The 19,111-nt window shown below is 33.4% G+C and overlaps 1 protein-coding gene across 15 annotated transcripts in view; it reads left to right on the top strand.

Annotated features, from left to right (window-relative positions):
- Gphn (gephyrin) overlaps window positions 1–19,111 on the top strand; it is a 343,860-nt gene that overhangs the window by 214,385 nt on the left and 110,364 nt on the right. For 4 of the 15 annotated variants that reach the window (XM_041658063.1, XM_041658069.1, XM_041658058.1 and 1 more), the window contains one exon: window positions 5,518–5,559. The exons of the other annotated variants lie outside the window; for them this stretch is intronic. In XM_041658063.1, coding sequence (XP_041513997.1) covers window positions 5,518–5,559 — 42 coding nt within the window. The remainder of the gene's footprint in view (window positions 1–5,517; window positions 5,560–19,111) is intronic. 15 annotated transcript variants of the gene reach the window in all.

Below are 19,111 nucleotides of genomic sequence, written 5' to 3'. Positions count from 1 at the left end.
CTGCCAAATAACTAGCTTTGAAAGGCACCACAAACAAGAAAGGGCAACTGCCTCATTACGTGTGCCTGTGATTTGGGGCTCTAGAGTAAACCGTTCCTCTGACTGATGTCAATGGTTATGTGCTAAAATTCCTCTTAAATAGAGACTAATACATTCTCAGAATGTCACCTCCCTTTTAACCTATTTTATAAAAGGCATTGAATCTTATTTTAGTGTTTTTATCAGATTAATTCATTCCATAGTAAAAATTACTGTGAGTTAATAACATATATTGAATATATATCATGTAAAGAACTTAGAAGAAATGCTTTATGATGCCAGTATAATGGACCCCATGCACAGCTTTTAGTGTTAAAGCACTCTTAGTACTTCTCTTTTTTGTAGCCTTTAAAAGTTGTTGTAATATTAGGCAAAAACATATATTAAAATATTTACCCACTTTGTACATAATCTTCTAATATACAGTTAAGGTTTCTGATTTTCTGATCCTATTTGTTAATGTCTAAATGTCACTTGCTCGATATATATTGAGCACTTGGTACTTTTATCATTTATTTAGTCATAATGAAAAGCTAAAAAAATTTTATCACTGACTACTTTTAATGATACTATCATAAATACAAATTAGAAAATTGTTAACTATAAAATAGGCAAAATTAAACTTAACCATTGTTTTACATCTCAATCCCAAATATCCTCACAGCAGTAACAACTCTTAAAATTAGTCAAAATGCAAGATAATTCAGTGCCCGAGATGTCATATAATTCACTAACTATATTAAAGTCTAATTAACTCAATCATTTCAGATTTCTCCATAGCTCCAATTCACTTCCACTTAAGAGTTTTTTTAAAAAGACAAATTTTTGTACTCTTTCCTCCTCCTTGATTCTTCTGCCTTCTTAGTTTTGCCTTTTTGTTGATTGTGAGTATGTGCAAACATGAATGCACATGGATGAACCTGTGTTTGTATGTCTGTGTTCTTTATTAAGAAAAGCCATGCTCTTTGATTCTTAACACTGGCTTTTAGTAGCTAGCCTTTACATCTAAAAGTTACCTCTGTAGAGGATGGCACATGGTGATGTGCGCCAGTTTCAGAAATTAGGGCACTTAGCAGTATTTGGTCAATAGAATGTAGTGATGAACCAATAGCTCCTCGCCGTATCATACTTAAAGAGACAGTAAGTCTGTGGTGGTGTACAGTATTGATTAGGACACAAGATACAATACAAGTCTAATAATAACTGATAGTGAACTGAACTTAAGCGTCCGTCTATAACTGCAGTACCTGATATAAATAAATTTACATGTATGAGTGAATGTGAGTGTAACTGAAGTTCAGTTCTGAGATTATATATATATATATATATAATCTAAAAGTTATGTATCTTTAAAAGTTTTTATACTTGCTTAAGAATAAAACACTCATTTTATAGTTCAGTCAGCTTGTTTCAATATGGATACAGCCTTAGATTGAAAACTGTGCTTGCGGGGGAAGGCAAATTTCCTGGTCTTTAATATGGTTATGCTATATAGCTATCAAGTAGAAAATCTTAGAATGAATCTCCAGGACATTATAAAAGTAGTTATTATATATACTTAACTATTTTGGTGAAAAAAAATGTTTGAACAAAATAAAATGTTGGCTTCCAAGACACAAGTTTGTTGAAAATGTTATATTCTTATGTTATAGAAAAATCTGCGGTATTTTGAAATGTTTGCCAAGGGCAGTCAGAGTGTATAGTACTAAGAACTTGTTTTAAAAGGAAAAATGAAAAGAAAACAAGTTACCTTTCCAGTTCCTATTGTGACATTTACATGGACCTCCATGAAAAGCTGGAGGAGCTCTGAGATCACCAAGATGTCAATGTGACAGGGTACTCTCTCAGAGTAGTGTATGGTTTCACTCATTTCCTGAAACTCTGCTGACAGGTATTCCCAGTCTGACTGCTTTATCCTCTCATCTCCAGCTTCTCAGTTTCCTGTCTCTTATTCCTTTCTTTCTTATTTAGCTGTGGTATCATACTCAGGTTTATAAAAATAAAGATTAAATTGGATGTATAAAAACACTAGTAGGCTACACAACTAATATTACAGTTGATTTAGTAAAATTTGGGCCCTGATATAAAGTAAGAACTTTTCAGAATCAATGCAACCATAATGTTGTAATTTTCTAAAGACCTCTTCATTGGCATCTGTTTAGCACTTCTTCGCTTGACTATGTATTTTGCCTATTATTGAGCATGTCAGCAATATTGTAAATTATTGACTGGACCTAAAAAGTAAAGACTTGGTGATTCAGTTTTAGTTTTCAGGGAAAATTATGAATGTTTAATGGTCATATATTATCTGACCAGTAGATACACATGTTCAGATTTTTAATAGACCTCTCTAAACTCAGATACCTTTGGAATAATTATGTCATATTTTGTGTAGAAAGAAATTTAGCAGCAAGCAGCTTTTCCAAGAATGGTTTACTCTAGCATCTTGTAAATACTTGAGTATAGGCCCATATTACACAAGACATCTTTTGAAAGAGAACACCAACATAGAGCCTCTTGACATCGTACTGCAGTGTATAGCCAGAAACTAGAAACTATTTTTATAATATAGTTTCCTCTAAATACGTCTTTTCAAAAGGTAATCATTTTCAAAATGGATATATAAATATGACAATAAAATTAAATTGTTGTACTAAATAGCTTGTCTCTGACCTTCCCTTTCTAGGACTTCAAAAAAGTTTTTATGAATCTAACTCATGGATTTATTTCTCCTGAGATTATTGCCTTTCATCTAATTCATACTGCTATATTTATTTTGCCATAAAAATAAAGTAAAAGTTAATTATCTTATATCTCAGCTTATTTTTAAAAGTATCCTGTATATTATATGTATTTATATTACATACATTTCTGATTATTAAAGTAAAAATCATTTTACTAATTTTAGTCACTAACTTGTGAAAACTAAACAGAAAGAAATTAATATGTCTCATTGTTCTACTTCCTTCTTTGAGCAAGACCTTCTTTTCTATGTGTATTAGGAATTCATTTTTCTCCTAAACTTTTAAAAAATATTTTTGAGTGTTTTGTTGTAAACATTGTATTTTTATGTTTATTACCTTATTATATCTTAGTAAAGGTAACATGATTACCTTTTAGGTCATATTGAATTGACTCTCTGTACTCACCTAAAATCCCATGTCTTTCAAAGGAAATTTAAGTCAAGTGAGATAGATACCCTGACACGATCAAGCAATACAATTGTACTTTAATATTTAGCTCTTAGTAATATAAAAAAATGTCTGCATTGAGTCCATTAACTGATACTGAGCAGGGACACACTACTGGAGCATTAGTCCTTAGATGAGTAAGCAGCCAGTAGACCTTACTAAGTAGACAATATGTTTATATAGAGTTCCTTTCTACAGGCACATATTAGTGTCTGTCAGTCCTCATACATAAAACATTTTTTGAGCCACCTGTATCTCCTGTTTGATAAGCTGGCATTTACATTAATAATTTGCATTTGCTTACCACTTGTTTATAGTAATTATATTAAAATCCTAACTCTTGCAGGAGATGATTAGTCATAAATATGGCCAGTCTTTAATAATGATAACAGTAATTTAATCTTAGGAATATTATCCAAAATGGTCTAATTGTAGTAATTTTCACATTATTAGAATTCTCTTAATGTGAAAAACTTATTCCTGAAATTTTATTTTTAATGAAAATAAGAAAGCTCTATTTTATGTTATGCTTTAAATAAGAAAATACAATTTTGAAATATTATAATGCCTAAAATATTTGAGGTATTCATATCTGTAAGGTGTTTAATGCTCACTGTGGAATTGCCGCTCCCAAAACTGTCTTTAAGCCTGGCAGTGGTGGTGCACACCTCTAACTACAGCACTCAGGAGGCAGAGGCAAGTGAGTTGCAGGACAGCCAGGGATACACAGAGAAACTCCATTCTGAAAAACAAACAAAAACAAAAACAAATTAACTTTAATATAAGACACTAATGATACCTCTGCTTGAAATAGCAAATAGTAAAAAAGAGGCAAAATTCTCAAACTGTTTTAAATAGAATAAGTATGCAAAGATTTTCTTAGAACTATGATTTTGCTATGGAAAATTTAATGCACAAAGTTGAAAGTGTATTTCTTTTCTTAATATATAAAGTTAACCATATTTTAGAAACTACCTCAAAGCATAAGTGACAGTGATAGTTTTATCCCAAATCAGTAAGGCAGTAAACTTAAAAAGTTCAAAAAAATAGTTTTTTAATGATAGGGGAAAAAGTTTATGTGATCTTTAATTCAATAAATGCTTGATGAATACCTACTATATTTTGTTATAGCTGCTAGAATTATGTTAAATGGCAAATATAGTGAGGTTGTTTCTGATTTTTCCACTTTATCATCCTTTCCAATTCCCTTAACTTTGTATTCTGAATCCTCACACAAAACTTGTGACTAGAAAATGCATTGGTAACTGTTTCAGTTCCAATGGCATAGTGAAAATTAATGTAGGACAAGGCAAAAAATGTATCATGTTGGCATCACAACTAAGAAATTAGAGCAAACCAAAGCAGCACCAATTCCAAGTCATAAAGCTCAGCCTGGAGTGACAGAACTGTAGTGCTGATCACTCAGGAGCCTGAAGCAGGAGGATCACCGGAGCTCAGTGACAGTAAGGGACGGACTTGATCATGAAGATTAAACATAGCTTTAGGTATAAAATGACTATATTAAGAAACAGTAATAAAATAGCTGTTTTAAAAGTTGGTGAAGCTGTATTTGCTGGCACACGGCTGAAGTCTTAGCATGGCTAAAGAAGAAGGACTACATATAGAAACCAACCTGGGCTACATAGTCAGTTCTAACCCAGCCTGAACCAGATAGCCAGACTCTATATCTGAAACATAGGGGAGGGAGAGACAAACACACACAGAGAAATCAATGACTAAAAACAATGGTTAAAAGTAAATGTGGAAAAAGGATATATATAATATTTTATGGTGTTGCTGACATATGTATTGAGAATGGGTTGTTCATTAATACTGAAAATTAAATAAGAAGGAATATCAGATTACTTAAACTAGCTTTCCTGTCATCTTTACTGAATAATATAAAGATGTACAGTAGATATTCAAACCAATGAAGATCAATGTAGAACCATAGGGGAAAAAATGTGTGTTATTCTGCTTTCTCCCTAGTTGAGCATCTTCTCAGCAAGTCCATACCACAACCTGTATGAATAAGGATATCATATCATCTCTATAATTATACTTTTTTTTGAAAATTAGGAGGAAGTGGATTTTGATGTTTCTTTGTTTTTTAATTATGAGTTTCTCTTTCAAATGACTTAAGTCTTGAGATATGTTCCCTTGTCAGGCTGTTTTCTTATTTATATGGCAAATTTGTTGGTGATAAAGCCATGTAAACCTTCCGAGACCCTTAATATTCTACCATTTCCTCTTTAACAGTGTTTTCTTTTCTCCACTGCACAACCAGGCTCGGCTTCCGTCGTGCTCATCCACCTATAGTGTGTCTGAGGTATATTTTGCACGTGTCCTTTTACATGGTCAATAACATGCTCGCACTCACCCCCCCTTTTTTTTTTGCCTTAATTTATTTTGCCTTGCTCTTTGCCGTTGGCTGAAAGGGGTGAGGGTATCAGTGGGGAAAAGTCACCAGTTTTAGGGAAATTTTCTATACTACACTCTTGTCAAATTTACTTGGCTTCCAGTACTCATGTATTACACTGAAATAGCTAACACACAAATAGCCAACTTGATTGTTATTGCTACCTTCCTCCATAATAATTTCTCTGAACCAGGTAATTTATTTTTAAGCTTGAATTGTCTAAAGAAAAAGAATCTACTTTGAGCATACATGTATCTGTTACTGATACTGAAAATTTGAATTCAATTAGTGAGAATCCCTTCCCATTATCCAAACACATAGGAAACCTTCCAGAATTGACCATTGAAAGGGAAATTGTGAGAAAAAGCAAATTATTTCATTCATGAGTATTTAAAACTAAAGATTCCTTTCCTCTTTAAAATCTTTAAAAATTATATCCAGGTGGTGGGTGAGACATGCCTTTAATCCCAGCATTCTAGAGGCAGAAACAAGTGGATCTTTGAGTTCAAGGTCAGGCTGGTCTACAAAGCCAGTTCCAGGACAGCCAGTGCTACACAAAGAAACCCAGCCTTGAAAACAAAAAGAAGTAGGATTACTTAGTTTCCCTGTTACTTGTGCTTTTCTTAAGATTATTATCGTACAAGAGACTATATTAATTGTGAGAATCATGCTCTTTTATTAAATATGTAATATAAAATTAGACCTGTGTTCTTGTCTTCTTAGGATTTAATTTTTCCCTTTCTGTTGTACTAAACAATAGCACACATAATTTTCTCATTTCTGAAAACTAAATTTCCAAAATATTACTAACATACTTTGACTATATCATGGGCTAAGTCTGGATTCCAAAGCAGGAGCAAAGTTGAACAGATGTAAAGAAAAAAATTTAACTCTAAAGAAAAGAAAGTGAATAGCATATGAAATTTCAGATGTCAGTTTTTATTGCATAGCATATTTATCCATATTTACATAACTCCAATAACTATTTTCAGACCAGTATTGTCAGTATAATTCTGATCACAAGAATATTATACATGATGCAGTTCCTTTTAAAATGACACTCTCTAAAATAACAATTTATTTGTGCAGAAAAACAAATTAGCATCTTTAGATTTTAAATTTTAGAAAGTTTTAGAGAGTCCTAATAAAGTTTAATTTATTGGGGCAATAAAGTACAGCAATCCTGTTTAATTTTTATTTACTAAGTGACAATTGTCAATGACTTTTTTCCTTATAACTTACTTTATACAGATAGATAACTTTTCTCAGTCAAGAATTTCTTCATTATTCACAAACTTGGTTATATTAAAAACAAAGAGAATTTAGATAACTCTTAAATAACTCAGGAAACCTGTCATGAAAATAATACAAAGCTTTGAAACTCCCAATAAGAAAAATTACTGAACTACAAGGCCATCTATATTCTTCATTTGACTTTTTCTTTGTCATTTTGGTGTTTTAATGAGCAAATATGCTTGAAACATAATGGTGATGGCTTTAGCATAAACATGGTGGCCATGTACTGTGCCACTATCATCATCATGAATGAGGTCTCACCAAAAGCTGGGGGAGTTTTAATTATGATCATGATCTTCAATCCGTACAAAATACTTCTTGGAAGTAAATATTCATGTCAACATCTATGGAAGATTTAGGCCCCCAAATTTATCTTAGAAATGATGTCCTTACTGGGGATCTTGGTTATTTACATCCATGAAAATGAAAAAAATTGCTTTCCTCTTTGAAAAATCATTTTGGAACAGTAATTACTAAAAGGCAAATTAACTATGCTGTCAACAAGGACTTTTTGAAAACATGGGTGTGTATCATACCATCATTACATTTTTCATAGGCCCTTTTCTTAATACCACAGGCATGATTTCCAGTATAACAAATATATAACACATTTTCTGCCACTTCATCTAGGCAGTTCTCCATTTCTCATGAGATGGTATAAGAAGGCTACCATTGACATCATCTTCAATCACAGCCTGCAGCATCCATCAGGGTCTAACTTTCTCTGTGACAGAGGTGTGCAGAAGGACTCTCTGGTTTGAATGTAGAACTGGCTTTGGCGACCTGTGTATGCAGTGGCATTTGCTCTCTGACATTTGGCTCTTACAGGAACTTGGACTCTATGTGGGTTTGTGACATGTGGGCCTCCTTAATGGTCATAAAGTACGTTTCTCACTTGTCATTTGTGATAGGGTTTCTCTACTCTTCTCTGCCATCCTTCTGTCATCTCTCTGAAACATTTCTGTGTTAATATTCAATCCAATAAATTTAAGATAAAGTAGAAATCTAATATTCATGATGATCATCTGCACAAAAGGTGTCTTCTATGATTGTTTCCTTTAATCTAAAGCTGATAGCTGTTTCATAAATGTTAAATAAACTTTTCAGGAATGTTCTCACATATCAATTTTTAAATGGAAACCTCTTTTAGGACGACTATAAACTGTAGTGTTTATTTTATAGCATAATTATGTAAGTAGCCAGACCTTCCATTGCTCAATATAATTGTCTCCCTACAATGATATCATCTTCACTTTACCTCTATTTCTGAAGAAACGGTGTCTAACTCCTGATATGGCACTTGACTTTGAAGCTGTATAGACAACTCTCTTGTATGCCATTCATTAAGATTAAATTATTAAATGTTGCTCAAAAGATCCTATCCCTGAGTTGTAAAGAACAAGGTAGTCCATAACCTCATGTGGCTAAATCTGCTTGATAAATATGATTCCATGGCCCTTTTGTTTAAAGTAAATAAATAAAATATACCCCAAAAAAGGAAGAACTAATTTCTAAATTTCTGATACTCAAAATTTCAGCATTGTTTTTGTTGTTTTTCCTTTTTTAAAAGATTATTTCAGAACTGGAGAAATAGCCTAACAGTTAAGAGCACTTGCTACTCTTTCAGAGGACACAAGTTTGATTCTAAGCATTCATACTAGACTATTGAGACCACTTGTACCTCCAGCTCCAGGGAATCTGACAGCCTCTTCCAACACACACACCTTCTTCCAACACCACACACATGGGCATGTACGCACACATACATGCACATGCAAAAAATAATTTTTTTAAAATATTGCTTCAGAGTTTCCTTATTTTAAACAAAAGTCAAATAAGTACTGTCTCCTGGTAGAAATGGTTTTCATTATGATCTATTTAAGAAACAGCAATATACCAGGTGTGGTAGCTCACACCTTTAGTCCCAGCACTCAGAAGTCAAAGGGAAGTGAATCTCTGTGAGTTCAAGGCCACCCTAGTCTGTATAATGAGTTCTAAGACAGCCAAAGTTGCACAGTAAGATGCTGTCTCAAAAAAATAAAAAGGTAATATATAATTGAAGTAAATATATGATTATATCACAATAACACACAGCATATAAAAATAAACATAAATATTTAACTTATTTTGCTTTTATAGTCCAGATTGAACTCTTTAAAACCCTCTTTAATGTGCCAGATTTGTCCATAGTAAAGCTGGTTTAGTTTGTTGGAAACTTAGAAGCTCATTACTTTTTTTGTTGAGTAGACAAAGACTGGAATTTAATGATATCTCTATTTAATGCTTGACAACTTAAAGCTACTTAAATCCTAGCATGGTAGGTGTCCTTTGAATTCTAACACATGTCCCATAAAACCTGTTACCTTCCAGATAATTCTGTAGAATTCTATCTCTTCTTATGAGGAGTTTAATGTCCTATAATTTAGTTAGGTAAAATAAATTGAGAAAGGGAAGATGCCATTCACAGATCTTAGTAGTAACCCTAGAAACTGGAAGGTTCTAAGTATGGTTGAAGCTATCTTTAGCCTTTGAGGGAGAGTGATACTATCAGAGATGAATGTCTCTATTCTTTTCAAACCCATGTTTTGCACATTTTATTTTTCTAATATTCTCTAGAAACCAACTCTTCTCCATTTGAATAGGATATTGGACTATTCAGTTTTAATACTGAATATCATAGAAGAATTGTTTCAGTCCTGGGCAAACCAGAACAATCAGCTGTTCACTCCCTGTTATTACTCCAGTAAAGGTGAACATTCTTATGTCTATGTTCCTTTCTTCTTGCTTTTTTTGTGTAATTTCTATTACTTGTCTGTCAGAAATGCCTCCTCCACTTTATAGCTCAGGTATAGCTCAGGTTCATTCTCTTCCAGAGCCTCATCTAACAATTTCTGTTTGCCATTCACTCAAGGGAATTTCACTTGTACTTAAAGTCTTAACTTATATTACTTTTTCTTCTACAAATCTGTTTTTTTTTCTCTATTCTGTACATCTTGATCTCCTAGTCTGTCTTCACATGTGTCTACTGTGGCAATATGTGACACTACTGAAAATTCAGAGCAGAAACTTGATAGTTATTTCTCCCATATGACTAGTGAAAATCCAACAGATTTTGCCTCTTCTTCCCGCCCCCCGGAACCTGTACCTCATTCTTTAGAACGACCTTTAGTGATGTATTTGGGTTTCTTGTCTGAATCGGTAGATTAGTCTCCAGGTCAGATCCCTTCCTATCATTGTCTGTTCTGCAAAAAAAAGCCATCTTCACCTTGTTCACCATAATTAACAAGTTAAAATGTTGATGTAACTGTACCGTTCCTCTTTAAAAATCAGTCATAGCTTCCATGACCTCTAGAAAGTGCCCTGTACCCACCAGATCAACCTTTCCTTTTATTATACCCTATTCATAGACTAAACTTACTTTCAACCATACCTAAAATTTCCCAGTTGAAAGGGCCACGAACATCTATCAATTGCTTCTTCTTTTTCCTCCAACTAATGCCAAGTTATATTACCCTACTACATTATACATCCTTAAAAATGTGTCCATAGGAATAGATTGAGTCCTCTTATAGCTTTCAAAATGAATCATGGGCTAACAATTTCAGTTACTTTAAGCAACACCCCACTGACCCCATCATCACCCCCCCAAAAAAAGGCCTGTTCAATCAGTCCACCTCTAGGAAGCCTTTCCTGATGATGTGCCCCATTCCAGTCTGAGCTGCTAGAGATCAAGGGTGACTCCTTTATTCTATACCTATTTTAAAATTTTAAGTCGTTTTAGAAATAACAGTAGATGTGGTTTGATGAATGTGACTTATTCCCTAACTTATTTGTAATGCTATACACTCCACTAATAAGTTATAAAAGTAGGTTAAGTAAAGACATTGACTTAACTTCTTTTGGGGGTTTTTTGGCATACAATAAACACTTAAGAAATATTATGTCTTTATCATGAGTTAAAACAGTCTCAAATACCTTATTGTCTGTTAGCGTCAAATATCCTTAAGATTTATATACATTTTTAATTCACTATAACATATGTTAATTTAGGTTGGTAGCATTCCCATTTTGGGGGGTAGCTGAAATAATAGCTATATTTTTTATCTTTTCAACCATAATTCTTTATTGACCTTGGATATTGTGGGCAAGGAATCTCAGAAATTGTAGAATTGGTCTTCCTACCCTAATGCAAACCAGCACTAGCTGGCAAGCAGTATAAGCAGAAAGGAAGTTTGATTAATATATACATTTCTACTTACTCTGTTTAAGTTGCTCCTTTCAATTACTAAAAGAATTGACATCAAAATTTTTTACTTCTCAGTGGAATGTCCACCATTTTCTGTTATATTTCTTTATAACCACAGTCAACATTTTGTCTTCATTTTTCCTTCTCTTACTAAATTCGTTGTGTTTTCTATCAGAAAATAATGTCAATGCTATTTGTGCAACTTCTATAAATTCCAGAATTTTAAATATCCTGAGCAACTTATGTTCTTATTTTCTTTATATGTTCCTATAGATTTACTGGCAGCATGGGTTTACTATTAACTCCTAGTACAATTTTTTTAGAATCCACAAAAGTATCTTCTTGATTTGTTGTAGTATATTTTTGTTTGTTTATTTCACACAAAGTGTGCATTTGGGTACAATAAAATGTACAACCTAGATTTCACTTCAGTAAGTAACATTATTACTTTTCCCTAGTCATCTTGTTTATTTTCACATCATTTCCTTCTAATCCAGGTGTATTAATTAATTTTCTTGTTGCTATGATGAATATCTGCCTAAAATAACTTCAGTAAAGAAGAATTTATTGGGGCTGACCATTCAAAGTGTTATGATGTGGCATAATAAAGAAGGTGTAACTGAGGAAACAGTGTGCAGCTGTGGCAGCAGCTTGCTAACATCTGGGTTGTTCACAAGCAGACACCAAACCAAATGTCTCAAAACCTAGTCCCCCAATAAACCCATTTCTTCCAGTTAAGCCCAGTCTCTTAAAGGTTTTGCCAACTTGCTAGCTGGGGACCAGGTGGCTGAATACTTGAGTCTGGGATAGGAGACATTTCACATTTAAACTATAGCATTAGTGTTTTTTTTTTCATTTAAACCATACAACACAGAAGTAATTTGTGTAGATGTTTTCTTACATTCTTGAAAAGATGGTTCACTCTAGATTTCTAAAAGAAATTTTTAATCATTTCATACAATAAATGTTAATGCCTTGAGGGCTTAATTCTCTTCCATAATTGAGAAGATGCAGGAAAAAAAATTATGTAGATCCCTTAAACAGCATTTATTGTATAAAGTCATGCCTTTTTTTCTTTAGGAATTATCCTTATTGACTTTTAGAATCTTCAGTGAGCAGTGAGCTAAGGTCAGAATTGCCTAAGTTTACATATATTTAGAATTAGAGAGAGAGAGAGAGAGAGAGAGAGAGAGAGAGAGAGAGAGAATGATTTTCTTTCAGGGTTTTAAAACTTTGCATCTATCTTTTTTGAGTGAATGTGGGGAAAAAAACTATTTTAATTAGCTGCTTACCATATTATAAAAATGTTCGTTCTTTGGCTTTTAATAACCTTGCTCATAGTTTTAAAGTAAATTTGCCAGAATTAATTTGTCCTAGTTTTTAAATTCTTAATTGGGGCTAGAGCAAGAGCTTGGGCACAAGTACCTTAGTTTGTGTCCCCGGCCCCTGTGGAAAGCCAGACTTTGTGCTGTGGCATGTCTGTTATCAGAAAGCAGCAGGAACAGGCTTATCCCTGAGGCTAGTTTCCCAGTCTGCCTAGCAAACTCAGTGAGGACTGAGAAAGAAACCTGACATCCACCTCTACCCTTCCGTACACACATGCTGAGTTTTAATTTGGAGCTAAATTTAAATCCTAACCTGGGACTCAAAACCCCAGCCCTTACTAGCTCTGTTGTGTTAACTTCTCTACAGCTATTATTTCTACTATTTCACACAGTATAAAATAATACACCATTTATCCTTGTAAAATTTTAATGATAGAACTTTTTAATATGGTAAAAAATTAAACAACTTAGTGCTGAAGACTTAAGAGTGTCTACTGCTCTTAAAGAAAACCAGAGCTGTATTCTCCAACCTACATTGGGTAGCTTATACCAGTCCAGTTCTAGGGTACCCTACACATACTCTACAGACACCTGCTCTCCCATGCTTATATCCACACATAGTTATGTGACTTATACACAGTTTTAAAAGTAGATAAATCTTTTTAAAAACTGAACAGCTGAATACATCTGTGCATTAACTAATATTTAGATTTAATCAATAACTATTTTATCTATTTATAGTAAAGACACTAAGTTACTTTTAGCTCAAAATAATTCATTCAGATTTGTTGCCTGATAATTTGTCACATGATGAAGTGTTTTATATATAGTAACTAGAAATAATATATATATTAAATAGAATTTGATTGAAAGATTAATTGTTAGTCTGGGGATATAGCTCAGTAAATAAAATGTTTACTCATCATGTATAAAGCCCTGAGTAGTTCAGTCCTAACACATAAGCAAGGTGTGGTTTTGAGGTGCCTGTGGTTCCAGCACTCTTGTGGCAGGAAAATAAGAAGTCTCTCTCTCTCTCTCTCTCTCTCTCTCTCTCTCTCTCTCTCTCTCTCGGTCTTCTCCTACTGGTCCCTCTCCCCTCTCTGTTCTCCTCTCCCCCCATACTCTGACTGTCCCCACCCCATCCCCACTTCTGTCTCTCTGGTCTTTTTGTTTTCTGTCTTCTGTTTCTTCCTTCCCTCTCTTCCTTCCTCCCTCCCTTGCCCCCTTAGTTTATTTGAAAGACCAAGTGTTATCACTTTCCTTATCAACTTGACCTAACATGGTCAGTACTTGTACCATCCCTTACTACTTTTCTCTAATCATTGTAAAGTAAATAAAATAAGATTATGTGAACATCTATTTACTTTCCTTTCATTCTTTGATTTAACTAGCTTATTTGTTTGGTTTTTCTGTAATCTTTTTCCCAAAACTTTTTCTCACATATTCTGTTTAGGTTATTTATGTATACATACTTCTTCTAAACAATGACTATTATAAATATATAGTATTATTTATTATCATTTTTATATTACCTTTGAATTGTATTATATGTGAGACTTTATGGGAGTCACCATAATTAAGGCAAGAAGATTCTCATGAAGATGACTTTTAAAATAGTACCAGATTCTAAGCTGCTTTTCAACAGTTCATATTATCCTTGATGAGGAGAGATGATTATCATTGAAGTATATGTGTGAAAATGTCATGAATAAACTCTTGTTTTTAAGTTTTCATATAATGTTTTATTGATTCTTGAATGATTTCTTACAATGTATTTGGATCATATTCACCCCAACTCCTCCCAGATTCACCTCACACCACACCACCTACAACCAACTAGATGTCCTTGTTAATGCTCTTTAACTTTCATTGTTACATGTATAAATAAAAACTTATATATAAATATTATATATATATAAAAAACATGCTAAGTACATTTAGTTTTGTTCATGTGTATATGTTCTAGGACTGACTGACCCCTTGGTTTTGGATAATAATTTAAGGGATTCATCCCCTGGAAGGTTTATTCTCCCTCTCTCAGCAATCATTAATTGACTATAGCTCATGATCTATGGATGCAGCCTTGGAAGATTTTCCCTATCCTCAATGGCATGTCAGCTGGTATTGCTACTGAAACCTATTATTTTAAATAAATAATATATACAGTTTTTATTTTCTTAAGTTCATAGAACTCTTAGGAAGTTGGAATGCCCTCATAGTTTATCTGAATCAAGAGTTAAACAGACATATGGATTGAGGTAGGAACTGGTTTGCTATTTGTTACACTGTTTTGGGGAAATGTGTTTTAACTTCTAGTAGAATCCAGCCTTCTCAACTTTTAAATGGTAATAGGATGGATTTTTTTACTCTGACAGCTCCTTTTTCTTTATAATACTCATTTTAGAAGGTAAAGAGAGAAGGAAACAAAATATGAAATGAGGATTTCTACCATCATAACAAACTTAATTTTTGTTAGATGAAATACAAACTGGATTGAGTTTATGCCTACAGTTAACACACTGTATGGTGTGGCATTATAGATGTTTCTTCATAGTATATGCTTTTTAAAATCTTTTTGTATTCTTTTATCAATTGCTACTTATTAAATAGCTAATATCACTAGTACCTTGTAAACAAGCCTTGTAAGTCTTGGAGACAACTGAGAAAAGTAAAACAAATACATGACCAACTTGAAGAAGTACTGATTCTGGCCAGACCTGAAAGCATGTAGTCAAACGTAGTTTCCACCACTGTCTTTGTCTTTGCCCCAATTTATCCATCTCTAAAATAAAAATGAATGAACTTGTAAGTTATACAGAAGTTTTCTTCTCATGAAATCACTGAAAGTAGAAGGAATTCATACAAAAGCCAATTTATTATTCATATGGTGAGCAGGATTTTTTTTTCCAAGTCAGGGTTTATCTGTGCAACAGCCCTAGCTGCCTTGGAACTATCTCTGCAGACCAGGCTGACCTCAAACTCACAGAGATCCACCTGCCTCTGCCTCCCAAGTGCTGGAATTAAAGGCATGTATCACCACTACGCAGCTATGAGTAGGAAATTTAATCTTCTTAAAACATTATGGTATAATTTTCAAAGAGTTGGATCATGATTTTCATCTTACAGGATTTATTTCCTACAAAAAAAATTAACCAGACGGCTAGATGTACATAAAATATAGTGATAGAAGGAATTCTTCCCCCAACCCAAAAACTTCTTTAAGTGTCTTTAAACAAACTGACAACAGAAAGATAAACAGAAAGAACATAGATATTGATTCACATTCACAGGAGTATACAAATAATGGAAGACAGCCAATGTCTGAAACTTACACATTCTTCATAGGGGTAATGGGAGAAGGAGACTACAGATAATTTTTGACAATAGTAAATAATTTTGTAAAGAGGAATGTCTTCACCAGAAGCTAAGTAACAAGTCTTGAACAAGATTCTCTGGGCCCTTAGGGAAGTAGCAACAATTTGGAAAAGTGAGAGAATCTGCACAATAATAACAAAGGTTGTTTTATACAAAGTGATGTTGCTCTTCAGACGGTTTACTTAGTGTAAGTAGCTGGAGAACTTTCAGTCTTCTTTCCTATGAGTTATTTCCCCTTGGTTACTGAGGGTTTTGGGTGGGGGGTGTCCAAAATACCGAGGTGTTTTTGAAAACCTCCTTTTAGTCTGGTGTGGAATTTAGAGTCAAAGCTCTGCCCCATACTCAGGATTGCAAATGAGAGGATTAGAAAAAAACCTTGATTCTAAGGAGCATTTAAAGTATGCCAGTTTCATTTCATTCCAAATACTTAGCATGGCAAAGTGTCAAATTTTGAAGTATTATTCTTTTTTTTTCAGAGTGAGGTTGAATATTTATTTAGTGGGTTATGAAATGGACGGGGAAAGGGGAGAAGGGAAGAAGTGGAAAGAAGGGAGAGAGGCAGAAACTGCCTCTTCAGTAGAGAGTTGGAAAAGCAAGGAGCTCAGACTAGAAGCAGGAGGAAGATCCACCTGCCTCTGAGGTAGATGGGTGAGGGAGTGGGCGGGACTTGTCTCTTTAAGGGACAGGCCAGGCCATTACATTCCCTCGTGTATTATTCTTAAGCTCATACAAAAAAAAAAAAAACATGTTTTAAGGTTAAAAGTCTAATTGATTTTGATATCGTAAATGAATGTTAAACTTGAAATTGATTGTGACTTTATATGGTTGTTTATGCCTTGAATTGTGCAAAGGCCATGATAAATCAGAAGTATTTATTAATTATTTTTCCTGCAGTGTAGATATTGTCCTATTACATATGTAGAGAATATTATAAAAAATAAATACAGATCCAGGTGTGATGGCACACATCTTTAATCCCATTACTTGGAGGCAGAGGCAGGTGAAACTCTGAGTTTGAGGCCAGCCTGGTCTACAGAGTAAGTTCCAGGACAGCCAGGATCACACAGAGAAACTCTATGTCAAAACAAAATCAAATATGAAATTCCACTTAATAATTTTCTAAATTATTGTCATATTAAAAAACAATAATCTAAAATTTAAAGTTATTTTTTGAGTTAGAGCCAAAAAAAATTAAAAGTCAGGGGTAGAGGTATGGCTCGTGGTTAGCAGTGCTTGATACTGCTCTTCCAGAGGACCTGAGTTTGGTTCCCAGCACCCATATTAGACAACTCCCAACCACCAGTAACTTCAGCTCCAGGGGATCCAATGTTTCTGACCGATAGGAACCTGCACTAGCATGCACATAATTAAAAATAAAATAAATTTATATGTTTTAATGTCTATAAAAAAAACTTAACCATTTGGCTTGATAAAGTAGTTGTGAGGGATTATTTTAAAATTTATCAAAATATTGTTCAGTCCCGAAAAGGCTTTGCTTAATACAAATATTCCTGGAGCAGATTAAGGTGTTTGGCCTAATATGTAACTTAACATTTCTCGATACTTCTTTATGACACATATTTCTATTTAGGACAGTATCTAGATTATATAGTATTTAGATAGTATCTATTTTCTACAGTTGTTAGTAAGGCTTATTTAATTAATTTTTCAAATATAGACAGCTTTGCATAGAGACAAAGGTAAAGCATATTACTACTCTTTAAAACACAACTTAAGGAAATGCAGTTCTTTACCCTTTATAATCTTTCTTCAGTTTTGCTTAATTACTATTTAATACATTTGACTTCCTGAGACCCTAAAGAAAGTGGGTGTGAGTCCAGTGGACATCCAGGTCATAATTATCACCATCTAGTAATAGAGTTTTTGACAATGAATTTTCTCTTTTTGTAAGTCCACACATTTGAATCTAAGTACATAATTTTGAGTCCTTTGGGGACCGTTTTAACCATGCTGAATCTTTCCTTAGCCTCTTCTGTTAACCTAACAAATGGCTTACTGTCTCTTACAACTGTGCCTTTCGCCTCTGTGGATTAATCTTTATTCCTAAATATACTTTACCAGTTATTCAAGATGTGCTCTTATCTACTTGAGGAAAGACTTTCAATTTTTATTTCACTTAATAATAAAAATAGAAAGATAATATGTTTTCTGTGTTGTAATCTGTCCCTAGAAATAAACTAAGGAAGGAATAAATATAAAAATCTGTGATGATTTCTGAAACATTAACTTTGAAAAACCTTACATAGTTACATGTATATGATGCCAGAATAATTTTGGATGTGGTTTTATCACTGTGCTGATTTCTCAGCCTAGATAATTTGGTAAATCAGACTCTCATTACTTTTCAATGGCATATAAGTAACTATGAATTGATCAATAAATTAAAACCATATACATTCTTTGAGGTATCATTTATGAATCTTAATTTTAAACAGTATTAATAATCATTAGAGAAAGCAAAAGGTTATTTAGCATAGTAAGAGTTATATGAAATTATTATAATGCACCAATTGTTGGATTTGAAGTATAGCTGAGAAGAATATATATACACACACACACACACACACACACATACAACTTGGAGGAGAGAGAAATACTATATGCTAGCATCAGGTGTTTTGCATTTCAAGGGGAAAAGAAGAATGAAAAAGAGGATGGAAAGAATGTGTTGTAAAGAGACAAAAGAAGGAATATAGAGTGGAAATATTGAAGGAAGGAAACTAGTTGTAGCTTTTGTTCCTTTTACTGCCTCAGTACTTGAATAGGTCTCTTGTTCTAACTCCCATTACACAGTTAAAAAGCAGAAGCAGTAATTTCTGGATCAGAGTGAAATTTAAAAAACCTTAATGGCTTTTTTAATAAACTGACACACATTCCCAAAACACAGAATAGAATCCAAAGTCGTATGAGCTGTTTATAGCCATAGTTTTCAATAATAATAATAATAATTTTCCTCAATCTGTTGCTGCGTCTTTCTCAGGATACGAAAAGAAAGGACTATTTCTGATATTTTTTATGCTGTTCTGCATTTAGTGTTGCCTAGAGTCATATAAAGCCAGCTTACTATTTTTTCTCTCTCTCTTTGGCTACTCACTACTAACAACAGTTAAGCCCAATTTTTTTTTTTGATACTATGTCTAAGGGCTCTTGCTGAGAAGTATAACTTGAATAAAGCATCGTTCTTGGGAGATGCTTCTAT

The sequence above is a fragment of the Microtus oregoni genome, unplaced genomic scaffold (assembly GCF_018167655.1).
Source record: "Microtus oregoni isolate MIOR12 unplaced genomic scaffold, Mior012 000009F_ref0000495, whole genome shotgun sequence".
NCBI classification, from domain to species: Eukaryota; Metazoa; Chordata; class Mammalia; order Rodentia; family Cricetidae; genus Microtus; species Microtus oregoni.
This window is presented reverse-complemented; position numbering and strand designations above follow the sequence as displayed.